We start from the raw sequence: 19,641 nt of genomic DNA, 5'->3' as shown, positions 1-19,641 counted from the left end.
AATAATTAATGTGTTATTATTTCTAATAACAAGAATTGAATAATGCAGAACTTTCACAAAATCTTATAACAAAGCAAAGAGCCACGTGCCAGGGCTCACACGGTGCTGTCGTTGCGTCAACTAGACGGATAATGGTATTATGTGAAACTGTGTGCTATACGTTAGCGTAGATAAATAGAAACAGCCCTCATGTAGCATCCGCCATATACATTGCTGAAGCCACACCACATCTTACAGATCAGCAGAAATAGCCGGAAATGAGCAGTTCCTTAGGATCGACTTATGCAAAAAAGTAGTACCGAAATGACAGTTCAGTAAAACCAGCACGCTACTTTGAAATTCAGAACGCATTTGCAGCACTTTCAGCGCTGTCAACTAATTTCAAAATGCAGCTATACTGCTTCGTTTGCTTTCAAGGCCATTTCAAAATCATTTTACATTTTCTAAACGAAACAGTACATTTCTTGGCCGATAGTGAAGGCTATTGTTACGTGCACCCCTCTGTATACAGAATGTTCAACAAGAGGTGACAACTTTTAAGGGATGACTCTACACGCGAAAATAAGACAAAAATCGAGAATGATATAAATGCGTTTGTGGCCTCGTTTTGAAGTTATTAATTGTTGAGGAAATACTTAAAATTCGCGTAAAATGTGTTTGACTTGAGACTTATTCTACTAATTTCACTATGTCTGACCTAGCTCAGTGCACGTTGACAGCAAAATAAATCCTAACCCAGCCACATTTCACGCTTATTTTAGGCATTTTATCGATAAATAGCTATGAAATAAGCACTAAATGCAATTTTGTCATCCTTATATTTCGTCCTATTTTGTCATGTAGGATCACGCCTTAACATTTTCACACCTCTTGTTGAGCTGCCTTATAGCTAATCTACTTTATAGATGCCATAATAAAAGAATAGAGAGTTAGTTATTATCAACTAAATTACTGACTAATAAAACAATTTGTCTTTTCACAGTTTACAACATCTGAAATATGTATATTGTACATTGTAAATGATCATTTGATATTTTAAAGATAAAGTTGTTACTACATTATAGAGAAATCAGTTATAAAAGAACTTTAAACCAAGACGCGTATGACCAATAATTTTGTCGGTTTAACTAAAGGCTGATTACAGACTAAACAATTCTTGTTTTTCTATCTAATGCAGGCCTGCGAAAAGTTTCAATTTTTCGTTATACTTTCGGGTATACAGCCTACTGCTGCATACCACTCGAATCGTTTCGCAGGAAACATGGGTAACTTTTTCAGCACATAACATGAGGGAAACAATCAAGTAGTGTTTGAGAAAAAACAACGCATCGACAATAGTATCTGCAGGGTGATGTGGAAATACATTGTATTCAAGTGTAATATATACTGTAATATATACGAACATCAGTTCGTCAGAACAGGCATCCACTGTAACTGCAGTCTAAAACGTACCAGAATACAAGTATTCTGTAGAATACTTGTAAAAGAACAATGTAGAATGTAGAAGTACAAGGTATAAAAATACAAACCGAAAGGCGCAAAATAAAAACCTTTCTAAACAAGAATTTAATATTATACAAAAGTTTTAGCTTTATATCAAGAACTGTATTAAAACAAAAATATCAATGATCTACTCAAAAGTATTAAAATATCAATTCATTTCTTGTAATATTTATTCAACAAATGTTTAATTTCATAAAAACACCATTATAATGAAAATTTTATGGTAAATTAACTGTTTTGAGTTACAATGTTACAGAATAAATAATAAAAGATCTATGAGAACGGTTTGAGATATTTATTTAAATACATATATATACATCGAAAAGACAATTAAATACTTTACAATTCATGATCTTAAAATGAACAGACGTAATTTTAAATGTGCCATAAAGAATAAAAAAATAATAAATATAATTCTGAAATTTTAATATGGCAGAGCTTTGTATAATTGCAAGTGTAATTTTTAACTGTCTCAAGGTGACAAATATGCAATGTGTGAACATTTGTGCTTTCTTTTTCTTCTGAGTTTTTCAACACATTTGGTCCCGAGGAACTTTTAGAAAAAATCTCATCAAATACTATTATTTCATAACAAAGTATATCACTATGTTACTCAATTAATAATAAAGGAAAACCAAACATTTGTGCTAAATTAAAACTCGTTTCCTTTAGTTCTACCTAAAGCTATAATTCTAATCAAAGAAAATTAATAGCAAAAATTAAAACTGATGCCTTACTACTATTACCAATTCTGTATATATGTACAACTTACTTGACCAATTGAAAAAATAGTATAATTCGTAACTAATGTAAGTTTCATTATAAAATTAGAATAGAACACAATTCATTAGTGCCATGACAATTCATAGTTTGCTTGAGTAAACAGTACATGTATCTTTGTGCAGTCACAGTGTAGTCAATTACACCACTAAACAGTTGTTGTACTAAACGCCAAACGCTATCATTAGTTTTTACAATATTTGATACGTAGACTGTTTAAGCCAATGAGTATATTATCAAGAAGCATCCATATTTTTCGATACTATGTGACGTATTTTCTGACTAGTTCAAAATCTTGCTAATGTTATTAACGTTGTTTTCTTTTCAATGATATAGCAAAATAAGTTTATATACGATAATTGTATTGAGAATATGATTGATATTTTATGACGCAGCAACTATAATAATAACAGTAATAGAAATCACAAAAAGCTGATTAAACTAAAGAAATATTTAACATCTGATCAAACAGCTAATATCTTTTTCTTAACAATATTACGAAATAAATGATTTATAAAAACGATTTAGAACATACAGTGCTTTTCCTTATTTTAAAACTTGGAACTCTGAAATTCAAAATTCCTGGATCTTAAACATTTCATGTTTCAGTTGCAAGTACTTGTAATACATACGCACACATACACGTGTATTATATATATATATATACAGAATCAAAAATGCTGATGTTTATTTGCACAATTTCAATTATCTTTCCTAGATAAGCTAGCAAATAACTAAATTAATTTCTCTAAAATTGTGACTACGACCAAGAAAACCATGATCGATTAGACTGAGTTGGAGATTTAGGTATTGGAGAAGATGGTACTGATGCAGTTGGTGTAGTAGGAGTTGACGGTTTCTCACTGCCCTGATTTCTAAGGCGTACTTTCTCATTAGTTTCTGCTTGCATCTTTTGTTCATATTCTCGAACATCTTCCAATGTCATGTCATACCACTCGTCGATCCATGCAAATGCTTGTCGATGACCCAGTAATAAAATATCTCTTATGCACTATGGATGAAAAAAACATCACTCAGTCACACTAATTTTCTAAATTAGCACTAAAGCTCTTCAAAAAAATAATTACCCTATGAATAAAATCTTCCACGCGAGTTTGCATACCCCAAACTTCAAATGATGCATGAACTAGTTTATAAGAACACATTATCGGTTGCACTGTTTCTCTCCATCCTTCTATTAATGGTCCACGACCAGTTCGTTTAGATTGAAAAAACTTGGGATCCTGTAGAAAAAGTATATAACAAAACCTATTTCACTTCTGCAACTTGGGAGAATTGAATATGTACACATTCAAAAATACATGCTTCCATTCTAAATGTTTTTGCAGTAAACAATATAAAACAGTACAAACAACAAAACGTTAAATTCAGTAGTACCTCCTCTTCCTTATAATGCTTTGCAGAGATCTCATCATAAGCAATATCTACAAAATCAACTTCTCGATGTATCAGTTCAATAGGTGAAAGACCTAAACACTATTTCAAATATATTATAAATAACACTACACAATAATGTATTCAATTTATGGAATGTACATTGATTTACATACATTTTCTGTGGACCCATTATTATCCTCGTATCGAGTTCTTATTGATATACGAAATTTAGGAATGAATGAGCACTAGAAAATTTAATTTTATGTAATAGAAAGTTTGAAACAGAGCAGAGATATTAATACTTACAGTATATTCTTTGTTGACCATAAATAACATGTAAAAAAAATACGGTATTATTAAATCGAAGAAACACTTCATAACATAATAAAATTTATAGTTATTCTTTCAAAAAGTAATACTGAGATCAATAATATTTCAGTCACATTGTGCTCGCATTTAAAAAATGTTAAAGAACCATAATTATAATCTCTTTGTTTTACTTAGATATATAAGATTTTATTGTATAGTTATGGATGTTATATATACCTGTAATAGTAAAAGGATAATAATTCCATGCCTTCTCCGTTACATAAAATATCCTTGGAATGACAGATTGAATCCAATATGGTAATTTACTATAACCAAAAAAAACTCATTAATATCTTCCTATATAAAACTGTAAATACGTATATAAGATATCGTAATTATTACCTAGACAAATGAATTCTTTTTTCTGTGTATTGACCTTTTCCATGCTCTGGATGATCATACTCTATGTTTTCAACTACTTCAACACCTTCATCATTATCAGATTGTTCATGACTATGCCTTGCAATCATATACAGTTGGCCTATGCGATACTATAAAAGAGCCAACTTATTAAATGAAAGTGAGCTTATAATAGTTACTGAAGCTACACTTGTTAAGAAATACAATGATATCTAGTGTTAACATTTTAATTTTTCAGAATAAATCACAGAAACAAAAAAAACATTACCTCCTCTGTGGTGAGCGGCATGCATATACGGTATTCCTTTGTTAATACCATACTTGTAATGAAAAATTTGACAATTCTTTACAATAACATTAAATCACTAGTAGCTAGCAAAGCTGTAATTTCTCGTGAATGAACAAATTCTTGACTCATGAAATTGTCATGTAAATGTTAATTGTACACACTGTGTTCGACGAAGGAATAAACAATTGAATAGAACGAAGTAAGCCGCACTTTCTTCAATCGATAATAAAGCTTAACAACTTAAGTTGAAGCATAACTAGAAATTTAATAAACAAAAATTCCCACCAGCGTAAAATTACATTTATTAGCGATCAGAATTATTATAATTTATAATTTTCGAATGTGAAATTCATTTTATAAGTCTATGTAAAAATAAATTTTTATATAATTAATTAAGTTGTAACTTACTAAATGAAATTATTTTGCTAGGCAAAATATTAAGAATATAAATTGTTTAACAATAACTATTTAATCAATTATTTTTTGTAAAATTTAATATTAAATATAATCTTAAAAATTAAAAAATATTTTTAAATAGTTCAAGATTTCAATAATTTCATTTTAATTGAAGAAATATACATAATTTCAGAAATACATAACTTAACAAAAATATTAAAATTAAAAGAAAAGTGTGTTTATGTGCACGTGTTGTAATGTGTCAAACATTCTGAAATACACTGAATTTTACTGCGTTAACTTTTGTAACGTATAATGCTGTAACCTCTATGTTATCAAAACGTAAACAAACATATAATGAGACCGCAAAAATTTCGAGTTCCATGCAACTTAGACAGGTAATTAATTATTGAAATAGGAATCAATTTTTTTCAATAATGTAAAAATGACATTAATACTTTATAAGTTCTACATAATTGTATATAATTCATAAAACTTTCATTTTTAAAGCATTGCAATTTCAAATGCTATTAAAATATCAAAGTTAAAAATTATAACAAGTTTTACTAATAATGCTTAATTTTATTTTAGTTTTGTACATACTGATAAAAAAGTAGTGATTGTATCGGTATTTGGAAAGTCACAGCTAAGGGCTAAAGGATGCAAAACAAGTATGTTAAGTTCGATCCTTCAAGTGGATCTCCTGGATGAACCAGAAGTAGATAAAGAATCATTTGTAAGAAGCTTGTTAACATTGCACTAACAATATTAAATTAAACTACAAGAATCATAAACGTTTTCTTATATTCAACTTTCAGTGTGAAATTGAAGGATATTATGATACAAAAGATCGAACCGTATATTTACATTTAAGGGGTCTATTAGATACTCATACTCTTTTAGCAGAATATGATAGATTTATAGAGAAACAGGATTGCAAAGATTTTCTCAGTGTATGGGCTCATATGAGAGATAAATATGCTAGAGCATTGCTTGTCTTATTTCATATATCCCATGTCATTATTCTCACTCATCCAACTCATACATTTGATTATAGTTATGTACATTTATTTCGAGCTATGGATATTGTGAGGTAAAAATCTGTTCTGTTTTAAGAATACAAAAAATGTACAAAATTAATAACTTTATCAGATTATTGTTGTTTTAGACTAAAAGTTTCACCTCAGCTTTCTGATGTCTTGAGCTGTATTTATAGCTTGCCCAAAGATTGGGTATCCAATGTTAGACCATGTTCTCCAAGAGTACTTTTTTATTTTGAAACTTGTCCTACTGTATTTCAAGATATTTCTAGTGGAGCTAATATCAAGAAATTAGAACACTCTTTGGAGGACCAAATTTATCATGTATTAAGAAAAAATCGTATAGTAACTAATATTAGGTACAAAAATACTTTAAATTTAAATATTAAGTTATTGTATTCTACTTAAAACAATGTTATTTTCAATTTTAGTTCAAATTCCTTATTTGCAATTCCTGCAAACCAAGAATTTGTTTATGTGTATACTGGTTCAACAGAATCTAGAGATATTCTGGGTTACATGGCAAAGAAACTCATACAAAGTTGTAAAGTTAGTTCTGGTGGCAGCACATCAAGAAGTTTGGCCAGTCAAGACTCTAATTTACAAGTAGATGAAACAGAAACTGGTAAGTGAACAGTAATCAAACTGAACTTATTGAAATTGTGTTATATCCTATACATTTACAGAAACTCGCTCCTTCAGACAATTTTTACAACAACATATAAACTTAGCTTTTGCAAGAGGTTTTGATGATAATGTTGGACGACATTCTGTGCCTGCCTACTTTGAGGTCAGTATACAAAATTCAAACGAATAATTATAATTTAAAATTAAAAAAGCTTTATGTTTCTTCTCTTTCTTTCTTTTTTTTTTTTATATTACGCTATGAAATCTCTTACAAGGGTTATTAGTAGCATGTGCATTGCTGTGCACACTAAGAGCCTAGTCACACAAGCGTTGATGAAGTCTGTCATATATGTCTTTCCTTGTTTTCCCAGTTAAAAATAACAAGGACACAATTACAATGGTTCGTTAAATTCGACGCCCGTCAATACTCGTGTGATCAGGCTCTAACATTATACCAAACTTCCATGAATCTTATCTATAATATTTATACTTGTAAATATCTATGCTTATATCTAGTGTTTAAAACTAATAACTAAGTACCTTTTCACGAATATCATTAAATGAACATCATTTGGCTGTACAAAATTCAAATTATTGAATATAATTAGAGATACAAACTATGCCTTTTCAGAAGTTTGTGAATGCTTAGTAATATTTCTTCTCTTGAGCTAGATACCTACCATTAAAACGTTCTGTGAAGTGGTAAATAGAGTGTATGACTATTTCATTCATGGAACAGATAAGGAATTATTAACTTTACATAGTTTATTGGATACTGACGTTAAATTCAGTAAGAGCAGATGTAGCAAAGTTCTACCAAGAGCCTTGCAAACCTATCAAGAGAATTTACCGCAACACTATACAAGGTATAAATTTATTAACGAAAAGACAAATTTCTTTAACAACAAATCATTAAGAAATTGATCGATTGAGAGGATTAGAAATATTAACTTTTCAATTTTTATTTCAGAGCTTATCACGAAACTAAATTGGCTCATGCGATGGCAGTATTCGAGATGCATGCACGCGGTCCCCTTTTTGAAGAATTCAGTGAGAAATTACAAGCCGAATGCGAGAAACATTGGCGTGCTGGAAGACAAATGTGTGAAGTTTTATCCCTAACAGGCAATCCTTGTACAAATCCTATTCACAGAGGTGGAAGCGAGGGTGCAGGAGGCGGAGAACAAATGGAAACTAGAGAAAATGACAGGTGTAGTAATTTGAAATAGACTTGTCATGCTGTTATTATACGGTATGTCTGGTTTAAAAATATATATACACGATAATTTTTCTAAGCATAGAAATATGCAAAAAATGTTTCAGATAAGTATTACAAGATACCAAGGAAAGTATATAGCGATAATTATTTCCCTTGTTATGATCTTAGTAAGATCAAAATAAATGTCCAAATAATGTTCTGAAAACGATTCTATTCGGCTAGTAAGGTCAACTTAGATCATAATAAGATCAAATCATTATTATGATATGTACCACTTAATACCAAACAATATTTGTCTAAAATATTTTTTTCACATTTTTAATAGTTTCATTTCGAGAAATAATTGCGTGTATACATTTAAACCAAACATGTATATATATTTTTTTAAATTATTGTGTAACTTAAGTTTATTTCATTTTCTAGTGATTTGCCAATTAGAGAACATTGCAGCGGAGTTCGATACATTTGTGCTTGTAATTGTGGTCGATGTCAAGGCTCTAGAGAAGATCCTTTTAGTCTGCGACAAGCTAACTATGATTACTTTCAAATGTTGGCAAAACAGTGTGGCTGTGCCCAACTGGAAAGTATACAGTTCCCAGTTTTTCAACCAAGTACACATAATTATAGGTAACTTTCAAAAAACAAAATTCATTATCATGTACATTATGATTACATGTTCCTGCTTGTTATTTACATTGCTTGCTCTTATTGCAGGCCAGCACAATTATTTTCAGTATCAAAACGGAAAGATTCTTTTAGTCACGCTGAATCACCCACGCCGCAAGAGACTACACAAGCCTGTAGCCTTGGTGTTAATACTCTAAACGGTATTCCCATTTATGCTACAAGATTATACTGTGCAAATATCAGAAGTCCAAAAAAATGTCAGTTCAACTTATCCTAGTATAATCTTCTTATAGCTCACTTTTAATTGAATCGGATGAGCTAGCGCGTCCTTTTCTTTTAATAACTGAGCATATGTGCATAGTTCTCAAATAAGAAATTCGTCCCTAATTCGAAAGCAGAATGACACAGACAGACCCATGCGAAACAAGTGGAGTACTCTTTTTACCCCTGTGCCATCTCACTGGACTTCTCATTTCTATACTGTACATAATTTAGAATTTCAAAGTAATTTTTCCAACTTTTCCAGATGATATTCGTACACCATATGGAAGTGGTGGTCAATCCCAAGAGACAAATGAGACTAACGAAGACATACCTAAACTCAGTAGTAAAACTAGTTTAACTCCTAGCGATTCGCATAAAGTTGTCATAGAGGTGTCCGATAGTGATGCGGAAAATGCTAAAGGTGATTATTTATTTTTCTTTTTTCGTAGCATTTTAATAATTAAAGATATTTCTTAAATTTAAATTTTGCAGAAAAATCTCTGATTAGACAACCATCTACGACTGAGTATCTACCAGGAATGTTACACACAGAATCACCGTCTGGTTTGTTACCACAATTTTCCAGTTGGTCTTTGGTTTGTTTGGGACCTAGTAGCTTGTATTCTCATAATTTAGGTCTACAACATCAAGCTGGTGTTTTACCTACTTCCGCTTTTCTTCTACCTTGGGATGTTACTGTGAGGTTGTTCAAAATAGATAAAATATATTTGAAAATTTTAAAAATTGTATGTTATAGTATTAAATTTCCATTTCTATGTTTTATTTTGATAGATTAGAACATCAAAAAGAAAGAGGTTCTCTATGGCCCACAGTCGGTGATCATGGAACCCATGGTTACTGTCAAAGAGGAAAAAATTTCCAAAATATAAATACTATTCGTGGTCGTAAATCTAAGGGTGGAAAGGAATTCGTAGTGAAAATATTTGTGGGAGTGGAATATGAATGTCCACGAGGGCACAGATTTATGGCATCAGCACCCGATAAAGTTTTGAAAGCAACTGGAAATGGAATTGTAAAGGATAGTGGTAATAAGGTTACATCTAGTACCGCGGACATGCCTCTTTACTTTCCGTGCCCTTGCAGGTATATAAAAGCTCAGACTACAATAAATTGTTTAACAGTTTATAAAGTTATGTGAATACTACTGTTTATCTAATCACTTAGGCAAACAAAACCACTCATAGCTCAGTTGATGAGGATTCACGTAGTAACGCCAAAAGCACCTGTTCACGTTACTTTGAATCCCCGAGTTCAACCAGGACCACCACCGTGTCCAATTTTTGTAACCGGATGTGATGAACCAATAAAATTGTCGCAAAGTGCCTATTGGGTTTTGCGCTTGCCGTATCCTTTTAAAATAATATTACTTACAAAAGATCATGTTGTTCGTTCTTAAAAGCACAAGTACCTTTATTTTTTATTCTTTAATGTTTGGAATAATAGAGATTTTGTATACAAAGAAAGGTAGCCCTCTGCCCAGTATAAATAGAATTAAATGATATACTGTAAAGTATAAAAGATATTTAAATATTTTTCTTAATAGAGATGTAGATATGTCTATATGGATGAGAAGGGACCGTATTTGGCGCCAAAAGAACCAGTTCCTACTTCACATGGCAGATTATTGGCGGGAATGTATGGAATTAGTGAAGTAGTTCCAGAGAAGAAATAATGCAGTATTGAATTTTTTTTATAAGCAATCATTTTTATGGAAGTGTAGATTAATTCTTGTAAATACATAATCTTAAGGAAAATATAAAATTTAATTGTTTTTATGGCATTATATACCTAAATAATTTGTTTGAATATTATTACAATTATATGCAACAAATATTACAGCAACTTGAAATAAGTAATCAATTAATATTAATTGTGTAAATTTCTCCTTATAAACGTTGTCATTTTTTTTTTAATTCTAATATTCATACAAGATGCAACAAATATAACCTTTAATATTTTTAGGGGTAGTAGGCTAAACTAGCAATCAGAGGATTCTATAATTTTACAGATGCATTCAAAGGCAGAAATAAAGCAAAAAATTTTCATTTTGTTGTATCTCTTACGGTTCAACTTCTATAAAATCTTAAAAATTCGCAAATTATTTTCTCTGAACGTCTCGGATTTTTAAAACTTTACAGAAATTAAACTGTATGAGATGCAACAAAATGAATTAAAATTTTTCGCTCTATTTTGCCCTTCGATACATCTATAAAATTATAAAATCTTATGATTGTTAGTTTAGCAATTTAACATATAGGTATGTTAACTTTTAGGTAATATTATTGTATAACAAAGGCACATTGTGCACTATGTCACAGGATATTTTATGCTCCAATTTAAATCCCTTACCACCCTTTAAAATATTGAAGGCAATACTTATTAGACCTTGTATATGTATATAATATACTAAGTTTTTTTATCAATAATGGAATAACAAATTAATCAATTAAATTAGCTACATAAAGTGTTACAATTAAACTATTTTGTATTCATAATTTAACACACTAGCAACCACTCCCTTCAAAATAAAATTTTTACTTATCTAAATGATCCCTTGGATTAAATGTTTATATAGAATATTAAGAAATTATGTAAAAAATTGTAATAAAAACTGAGGAATATCCATTTACAATAATCTATTATTTCTGTATATTTCCACTGAGTAACATTACCACATTATAATAAAAGAGACGAATAAGAAAACAAACTTTGTTGATTAACACATGAAAATAAAATTGTTGTAAATGTTTACATAAGTGTTTGCATATATTAATTCAGAAAGCACATATTTTCTGTTCCTTTTTTTAGAATTATTAATTTCTATTTATTCTGTAAAAGTTAATTGTAACTCTATCAATAAAAAATGTATTCGTTGTTACATATATTGAAAATAAAAAAGTTCATTGTATCCAATAACAAAATATTTATAATGTATAAAATTATTAACTAAATTACAACTTTTTTGAGGTGCAGTTGCAGCAACCGATACGTATTATTGACTTCTCAATTTTTATTTGTTTCAAAAAGAAAAATTTGCTCATCGTTAATATAAAAGATGGACTTATAATTTAACATTTACATATCCTACTTACCAGAGTGCATGCAGTTCTCCTTTTAAATTGTTTATTCGTTTTTAGGAGTCTTCTCAAGCACCAATGATATGAAAAATTTAACTTTTGTCGAATTTATAGAAAATCATCTTCGTGTCACAATCGCGGCGCGAAACTGTTTCAATACGAAATGGTTAAGCAAGTATCATCGTGATTGGTCTATTTAAAAATAAGCAGTTGTGACGTCAACTTAAGACTGTTTCTGATAGGTCGATGTTTCAACTACTTCGTAAAAAATTTTCAAATCCATTGCACTTAAAATTCATTCTATAATTTAATTCTAAAAGCTATTATGCAATACACGCAACATTTAATGTTTATCTTATGATAGATTTTCATAATTTTAGAAATTAATTGAGATTTAATTTATATATTTCTCGTAAAACCAAGAACGAGTTCTTAAATAGAATTTATCCGCCACTGTCTGCAGCGCTTTGCGCTAAGAAACGTTAGGAGCTGCAGCTTGCATGCACGGGAAAAAATAAACACATGTCATCACGATCTCAGGTTCTCACCTGCAGAGCAGTTATTTTTGTCATGCTACACACAACTACCAACAAGATTTTCGATGACATGAATGAAAATTTCTGAACGGCGAAAATATTCTGTTGCTTTTGGTCAGTGAAAGTTATTGCCAGGCGCGTGTCATCTATTAAGACGATTTACATATTTAAACACATAAAGTTCCAAAAGCAACAACTAGTCATTATTGAAAAACTATTTAGAAGAATAGTAATGTAAATTGTTTTATTAAATTATTTCTTTAATCTATCGAATTCTGGAGGTTACTGCCTTTTAGTCATCATTTTAAGTATGTAATTTTAGTTAAATTGAGCAGTGAGTAATTAAAACGAAGTATAATAAATAAAAGGTGTTCAGTTGTATTTTTGTTGTATTTTGCAGGAAATTAGTAAGCATGGAGTATGCACATTTGCTAATGCTTCTATTTATGACAGTATCTTGCGAAGGACAAGCCTCTATGTTTGGATGGTTATGGGGCAAGAAAACAGATGAAACAACTGTTTTGGTGGCTGACGGAGTACCACTGGTTTCAATTCCATATGAATCCATGACAGAGGATGAAAAGTTTTTGCAAGAGGCAGCAAAATTTACAGAGATTCAAGTATCGTCTCCTTTGGAAACCTGCCAGCACAAAGTCATTATGAAGATTAGAACTTCTTGTTCTGAAATGACAGAGGAGGAACTTGCTAAACTGAGTGTTAATCTTTTAAACTGTCAGTCTGCTGTAGAAGGTAGAAAAATGTTTCCCTGCACTGAAGAAATGGTATATTGCTTATAATACTAATGATTTTTACCTGTTAGAACAATTTAATAATTTGTCAAATATCACAAGTTTAATGTAGATTCCTTGATTTATAACTTTTTTTTAGTAAAAGTTTTTAATATCTTCTGTTATTGTTATTTATAACAATTTTTTAATCTTTTTTTATTGTAATAAACGTCATTTTGTTAGTGAACATTAAAAGGGGATAATATTATAGATTCAAATCAAAGTCACAAATAAGAAACTTACTGTATGTATTTTTAACATCTGCCAGAAGGGTAGTTTAGACTTGTTCAGACCTGCAATATTCCCCCTCCTAAGAGAACACAGACCACCTCTGAGCTCTGTTCAGTTGCAGAGGTTCATAAGAAGAAGTACTTTTTATGTGTGCACATCTAAAGTTTTTTTATATTTTTATCATTTGTGTATAGATTTTATAGTTTGCACTAAATAATGTATGACTCAATATCTTATAGTAGGTGTTAAAGAATTATAATGATAAATTTGAAATATTAAGGGAACGTTACTTGTAATATACATATTTTGTGAGTAATATGTATGACATTTATGTTTTTTAGTCTCTAAAACAATGTACTACAGATATGGATGCAGATATGTGGAATGCATATCACTTAATGAGTAACAGAGCAAGAGCTGTTTGTTATGCAGCTCGCAGTATCCAGTTTCGTGCTCTTACGGAATTAACAGTTAATAAGTTAATGCAAACTGCACATACCCAAATTAAAACATTAGGCTCCTTAAAGGTAATTATATAGAAAATGCATTATTATCAAGTGTATTATTTATTTATTTAGTAAATATGAATTAGGAAAGTCAAGATCGGTTAGAAGAACAAACAGTAGAAGCTCTATCTTCATTGTCAGAAGGCAATAAGGCACTGTTGGAACAGCAACAGCACTTAAAAAACGCCCAAGCTTCAGCACATAATCTTGTGACAACAAATCTAAGAGAATTGAGTAACGAAAGGGCATTAATCCGTACAGGTCACGCACAGCTTGCAGCAATGGCAGAAGACATCAAAAGAAAATTAGGTAAATAAATAGTAACAGAAGTAGTTAAATATAATCATCTTAATTAATTGAATTCTTTTGTAGAGGAAGCTAGTCAGAATTTAGAAGAACAAGCTATTGCACGTGGTGCAAACCATCAAGAAATACTTCAGGATTTATTGCATATTCAAGAACAAGCCCAATTGATTTGGGATAAAATAGATTCCAGCACTAATCGTATATCTGCGCAACATGAAGAAACACTTGTCCAATATGAACAAACTCTACAAAAGTTAGCACAAATTAATGATACAATTCAATTTATTTGGAATATAACAAACACCATGCGTGTAGAAGTGGATCAGAAACTTAACTGGTTAACTAATTACATTGGCGATACTGGTATTTATACAAAAATTTATTAGTTTCGTATGACAAACAAGTAATTGAATCAATATTAATAGTTTCCAAACTTTTAGGGGAACAAATGCAGAGAATGTATCGTATATGTTTACACATTGTTTATTTACTGTGTGCTATGATAGTTGCTGCGTTTTTGCACGCACCTCTTTCAACTAGAATCACTGTTATGGGAATTGTACCATTAAATTTAGTATCATATTTAAAACATGGCATGGAAGCTTGCTTGGATTTCACTTCTATAACTGCACTGATATTTTTGATCACAGCAAGTAGGTATTACAAGAAATAATTGTGGATTTATTGAATAATATTTTTAACTTTGTAGTGCATTTTTTGATGGTTGGAATTCAGCGCATATTTGGTCCAAAAACGAAACAAATACGATCAGAACCAGTACAAGTTATTAATCAAAACGGTCACACAAATGGCAATGCACAAAATTACGTATCGTCTTCTTATGCTAATCTACAGTCGTCTCAAGTTTCTTCAGTGTCTTTGTTCACAAAATTAAAAAGAAATACACAGGAGCTCTACAATGTCTTTCTTTATCAAATAAATCGTTGTATTCGTAAGTGTACCAACTTATAATTAGGTAATTAATTTTGTATTTATTTTAAAATTAATATTTTTTCAGAGAAATTTAGTTCTTTGATGCAGTCAGCAGCTTCATGGAGCCGACAGAGTTTGACACAACGCGAAGAGTTGTCGTGCTCGTACATGCCCTCAAGAAAAAATCGTGAAGACCTAGTTTATAATTACGAGCACGAATTTCCGAGTATGATGTCTGACGATGCAACAGATTTTGAAAATTCAGATGTAATAAACGATAGACACGCTGAGGATTTTGACAATCTGATCGATGCGAATGAACTGAGGAGACGGTTAAAAAAACTTGAGGGTTCTGACAAAAGATTTTCTTCTCGTCAACAATCGCCCTCCCGGAGGTATATATAAACATTTTGAAAAAATTAAACAGTATTCATAATTTAAAGAGTCAATTGTTCTGATTGACTGATTTTAGTGTTACCCCGTCCTATGCAACTTCTAGAGTCTTATGCAATGGCGTAACAAGAAGTGGAAGAAAGTGTCGTATGGTGTCAACAAGCGGTAGTAATTTTTGTTTTAGACACACCACTGGATCTTCTATATTAGGAGATTGAAATATTTATTAGGCATGATCAATTTTTAATTTGTGTTGTAAGGATCAATTATTTTGAAAAGGAAGGATTTAAGAGTTCACGTAATTCTTATTACATCAATTGTGTAGGAGTTGTTAATTATAAGAGTGACATTATTTTAAGTGAATTCTATTTTAAAAAAAAGTTAATACTTACATCTAGATGAAATTTTTAATCCTACGAGGATTCAGTATTGGTATGGTGGCTCAATTTTCAACATGTATTTCATAGGTACCATGAATTTTTTAGTGTTATATTTGTAAATATTCTTCGTAATTTTAATATGTATACTGTGCCTTTTAAAAGTTATATATAATCAAATACTATTTTACCTTATAACAAGTAACTATTTATTTAAGCATAATGAAAAAGAATGAAATTGAAATTCAATAGAATGTATCAATTAAAAAGACATATGCTACTTAATTGTAATTTTCTATCATAGTTCTTGATATGAAAAATATGTACATTGTAAGTTATTTTTATAAATATAAAAAATTGATAAAGACAATTATCAGAATAATTCACTGTTTTATTCAATGAAACTTCCAAAAGATATGAATAAATATTATTAAAGTAAAACTGCTTATAAAATGTAAAAAAGACTAATCGCAAACCGCCATATTATATTGCGTGCAAACCGTATTAGTTGTAAGTTCTACAAATCTTGGATTCTTATCAAAACCAATTGCAGTTACCAGATTATGCAAATTACAGTAATTCGTGCCGTAATCGAATATTCTGAACCATTCATTCGATACAGATTCACCCTATAACAGATAAAACAGAAGTTAATAAGTTCCTATTTTTATAAATTGTGTGACGAAGTTTAACGGTAAAAAAGGTATCATACCGTTGCAGTGCAGGTTTTATTCACCTCTTCGAAAGTTATTTTAATTGTCTCCATAGTCTTCATATTTGAAGCTAGATGAATTGCTCTGATTATGTTACTTTCATCTCGTTTTGGTTCTTTGAGCTGAAAGTTTAATTTTAAAGTGGATCAAAGTAAAAATAATACGTGTATCGTTTTGTGAGCAAGCTAAATGATTTCTTTCTTTCTTACTGTGTAGAGACATTTGCTACCCCTTGAACCACAATTGATGCAAGATGACCAGTTAAGTATCTGGCATCTAAACTTTTCCATAGTATAGGTACAAGGATCTCCGAATTTCCTAACGTGAAAAGAATTATACACTTTGTACACTTTATATTATACACTTTATATTATAAAAATCAGAATCTGACCTGATTTGTTTCTTATGCAAAAAGTTAAACTACTACATTAATAGATAAGATATCTTTTGAAATTAAAGTTTCAGAAATAATCGTAAAAAAGAAGAGAGATTTCTACTCATTGTTTTAAATAAACAATTTTTCAATACCATTTCCCTGTCTAAGAAAATTTATTGTCATCTGTTCAAAGCATAAGTTCAAAGAGGAGTACCGAAATAACGCTGTATCAGCGTGGTAAACGACAAGTTGTTCTCAGGGATTTGAAAAGTGTAGCTCGTATATTTTTCAAGCGGTGTCGTCTAACCACAAGAAAATATACGAATCTCACCCCAAGCAATATTGAGTTTCCCTGTATACAAGATTGTCTGCAGAAGCAGCTAACAACTAGATGTTATCTCAGAACATATTTTTCTCAGATTTTTGCAGGGGTAGACAAAACAATCATGTTAAGTTATTAAAAGATTAACTATTTTTATAAAAGTAAAGCAAATATTTTGAAGTTAATAAAAAAAACTCATGGGAGATACTACAATACGTGTAATCAGCAAAAGTAGAAAGAATTGTAATTGAATATATATAATCCTTTAAATAAAAAGTATTGATAACTGATTAAACTTTAATAAATATTATAGTAGAAGTATATTAATAATAAGTAGAAAAAATGTTAAATTTCTATAATTAAAATGGAATTAAATTTCAATAAAATATAGGGTTTTCAATCATACCATTTAACAATACAGGAAGCATGCATTGGATAGGGGAAACTTAAATTGATTAAAAGAGCACAAAGAAGGAACATGGACAGTCCACTGACACAATAAATGATGTATTGACATTTTGAAAACTTTGTACAACCACTTCTAAAGATTATTGTTGATGTATCTTCATTCTTCTCTAATTTCGCATGAGTGGAACCTTTATTTTTAAAATAAACGTTTCTTCTAAATTGCATTGACCACCAGAAAAATATAGAAGAAGATTAAACAGAAGCTAATAGAAGTAAAAAAACTATACAATTTAGGAATTCTTTTAAAGAGAACTCAAGATATTAATACTTTTATTTAACATTGTGAACAATTTAAAATGTTAAAGATATTACCCTACAGACATTGGGATTATGATCCGAATTGAAAGCATTAGCATTGAAGTTTCACAAATTCAACATATAATTGTAAAGAAAAAAGATTTGTAACAAGGGAAAAATAATGAATAACTCAAAAATAGACTAAGAGTAACGTTGGTGAAATAGCACGAAGAATAACCGTTTTGTTGCCTTGATGTAGATTCATTATGCAAGTTTATGAGCTCATGTTTGACCACTTCGGAATAAGGTGGTGGTGGCCGCTTCGACATCGACCTGAGCTCCATATATTCTCTATTTGGTATTCCGACCTTCTTAGTGTTTCCCTTTGACCTGACCATCACGAACCGATCATCTTTCACGCGAGAAATGAAATGATCTGACGTATTTCAAGATATGTCAAAAAGAAATGAAAATAAGCGACTGTCTTTTCCTTCTGATTAAACGGCAAATAATTACATGTACAGTTTATAGTTTTATAGATCATCGAATAAACATACCTAAAATTGTATACACCTCATAATTTTAACATTTTGGTTTGACTATCTATAAATAGGTATCTATTATAGCATTTTAATTAAATTGTAAAATTTACAAGAATTAAATTATGGTATTCCGTGTTAAATATTATATCTATAATATCTACATATGTACATGTAATCTATTGTTCGCATACGCACCTGTACTATTTATATTCATGTTTTGCTCCGAATCCACCATATGTGACTATTTGAACGTGTTGCAGTGTTCGAAATGTTTCGATTGAAAATTTAAAAAAAACAATTCCTTTGGAATGAAGAGACTCTAAATCACTCGATCGATTAATAGAAGCATTCAGGAAACCATGACTTCCCACGAGTATGGATTCAATCATTTTTTCTCAGCCTTTTTTGTGCGTAAGGCAGACGCGTATTTGGTGTCCCTAATAAATGCTATCAACGAAGATACGATCCATAAATGTACTTACTTACTCCTCTCAGCTACTACTTCCATTTCTCTTTACATCGCTGCTCGACTTTGTTTCTCGATGCTCGAACAACCTTGTCATGGATTTATCTGCTGTGTGATTCATATTTCTCAACATTGAAGTCATTGTTTAGCGACAGGCGGTCTTAAAGGAAAGGAAAAGGAAGTGAAGAAATGTCTGATATGTTTAATGAAGTATCAAATACTTGTTCTTCATGCCTCATTCGATGTTTTACAATTCTATAAATAATATTCAAAATTTTGATAATTTAAGCATTATGTATTTCTTAAAGAGAATATTCTCATTTGGAGCTGCTGTTTTTAGAGCGATATCTGGTGTAAACTACTTTTTATTATCAAGACGGATCTATAGTAGTGTTAAATTTTTATGGTATTATTTTCATTATTATTTAAATAATTGCATGTTTCCTGCACTATGGTATTTTAAACGGCTGTCACGAT

At 30.3% G+C, this 19,641-nt stretch overlaps 4 protein-coding genes across 8 annotated transcripts; 2 read left to right on the top strand and 2 right to left on the bottom strand.

Annotated features, from left to right (window-relative positions):
* Window positions 1–1,783: 1,783 nt before the first annotated feature.
* Rdgbbeta (cytoplasmic phosphatidylinositol transfer protein 1) lies at window positions 1,784–4,876 on the bottom strand. The gene is made up of 8 exons (XM_076380063.1): window positions 4,679–4,876; window positions 4,393–4,541; window positions 4,228–4,316; window positions 3,988–3,995; window positions 3,855–3,926; window positions 3,682–3,780; window positions 3,372–3,527; window positions 1,784–3,295 (listed from the first exon to the last, which is right to left on the bottom strand). Exons 1-8 carry the CDS (start codon window positions 4,727–4,729, stop codon window positions 3,044–3,046), a joined length of 876 nt encoding a protein of 291 aa, XP_076236178.1. The 5' UTR covers window positions 4,730–4,876; the 3' UTR covers window positions 1,784–3,043.
* A 501-nt stretch (window positions 4,877–5,377) lies between these two features.
* On the top strand, window positions 5,378–10,678 carry LOC143180444 (nonsense-mediated mRNA decay factor SMG8). Of its 2 annotated transcripts, XM_076380174.1 has the most exons (16): window positions 5,378–5,493; window positions 5,687–5,831; window positions 5,914–6,188; window positions 6,264–6,494; window positions 6,567–6,760; window positions 6,822–6,925; window positions 7,435–7,628; window positions 7,733–7,972; window positions 8,405–8,608; window positions 8,696–8,808; window positions 9,135–9,293; window positions 9,365–9,436; window positions 9,509–9,575; window positions 9,665–9,976; window positions 10,058–10,237; window positions 10,445–10,678. In XM_076380174.1, exons 1-16 carry the CDS (start codon window positions 5,453–5,455, stop codon window positions 10,563–10,565), a joined length of 2,652 nt encoding a protein of 883 aa, XP_076236289.1. In that variant the 5' UTR covers window positions 5,378–5,452; the 3' UTR covers window positions 10,566–10,678. The 2 variants fall into 2 exon arrangements, with proteins under 2 accessions (XP_076236289.1, XP_076236288.1); XM_076380173.1 differs by having other exon boundaries at window positions 9,365–9,575.
* A 1,816-nt stretch (window positions 10,679–12,494) lies between these two features.
* Window positions 12,495–16,197, top strand: LOC143180454 (protein brambleberry). Of its 4 annotated transcripts, none has more exons than XM_076380193.1 (9): window positions 12,495–12,620; window positions 12,907–13,288; window positions 13,867–14,052; window positions 14,118–14,340; window positions 14,404–14,700; window positions 14,778–14,990; window positions 15,047–15,289; window positions 15,356–15,665; window positions 15,743–16,197. In XM_076380193.1, exons 2-9 carry the CDS (start codon window positions 12,920–12,922, stop codon window positions 15,879–15,881), a joined length of 1,980 nt encoding a protein of 659 aa, XP_076236308.1. In that variant the 5' UTR covers window positions 12,495–12,620; window positions 12,907–12,919; the 3' UTR covers window positions 15,882–16,197. The 4 variants fall into 4 exon arrangements, with proteins under 4 accessions (XP_076236308.1, XP_076236305.1, XP_076236307.1 ...); XM_076380190.1 differs by having other exon boundaries at window positions 12,503–12,740; XM_076380192.1 differs by having other exon boundaries at window positions 12,503–12,814; window positions 12,915–13,288.
* A 307-nt stretch (window positions 16,198–16,504) lies between these two features.
* Window positions 16,505–18,500, bottom strand: LOC143181128 (uncharacterized). Its single transcript, XM_076381372.1, has 5 exons — window positions 18,395–18,500; window positions 17,858–18,047; window positions 16,963–17,071; window positions 16,753–16,875; window positions 16,505–16,669 (listed from the first exon to the last, which is right to left on the bottom strand). Exons 1-5 carry the CDS (start codon window positions 18,498–18,500, stop codon window positions 16,505–16,507), a joined length of 693 nt encoding a protein of 230 aa, XP_076237487.1.
* Window positions 18,501–19,641: the final 1,141 nt, after the last annotated feature.

The sequence above is a fragment of the Calliopsis andreniformis genome, chromosome 6, assembly GCF_051401765.1.
Source record: "Calliopsis andreniformis isolate RMS-2024a chromosome 6, iyCalAndr_principal, whole genome shotgun sequence".
In the NCBI taxonomy this organism is placed as follows: Eukaryota; Metazoa; Arthropoda; class Insecta; order Hymenoptera; family Andrenidae; genus Calliopsis; species Calliopsis andreniformis.
The sequence above is the reverse complement of the archived record's forward strand: the minus strand, read 5'-3'. Positions and strand labels throughout refer to the sequence as shown.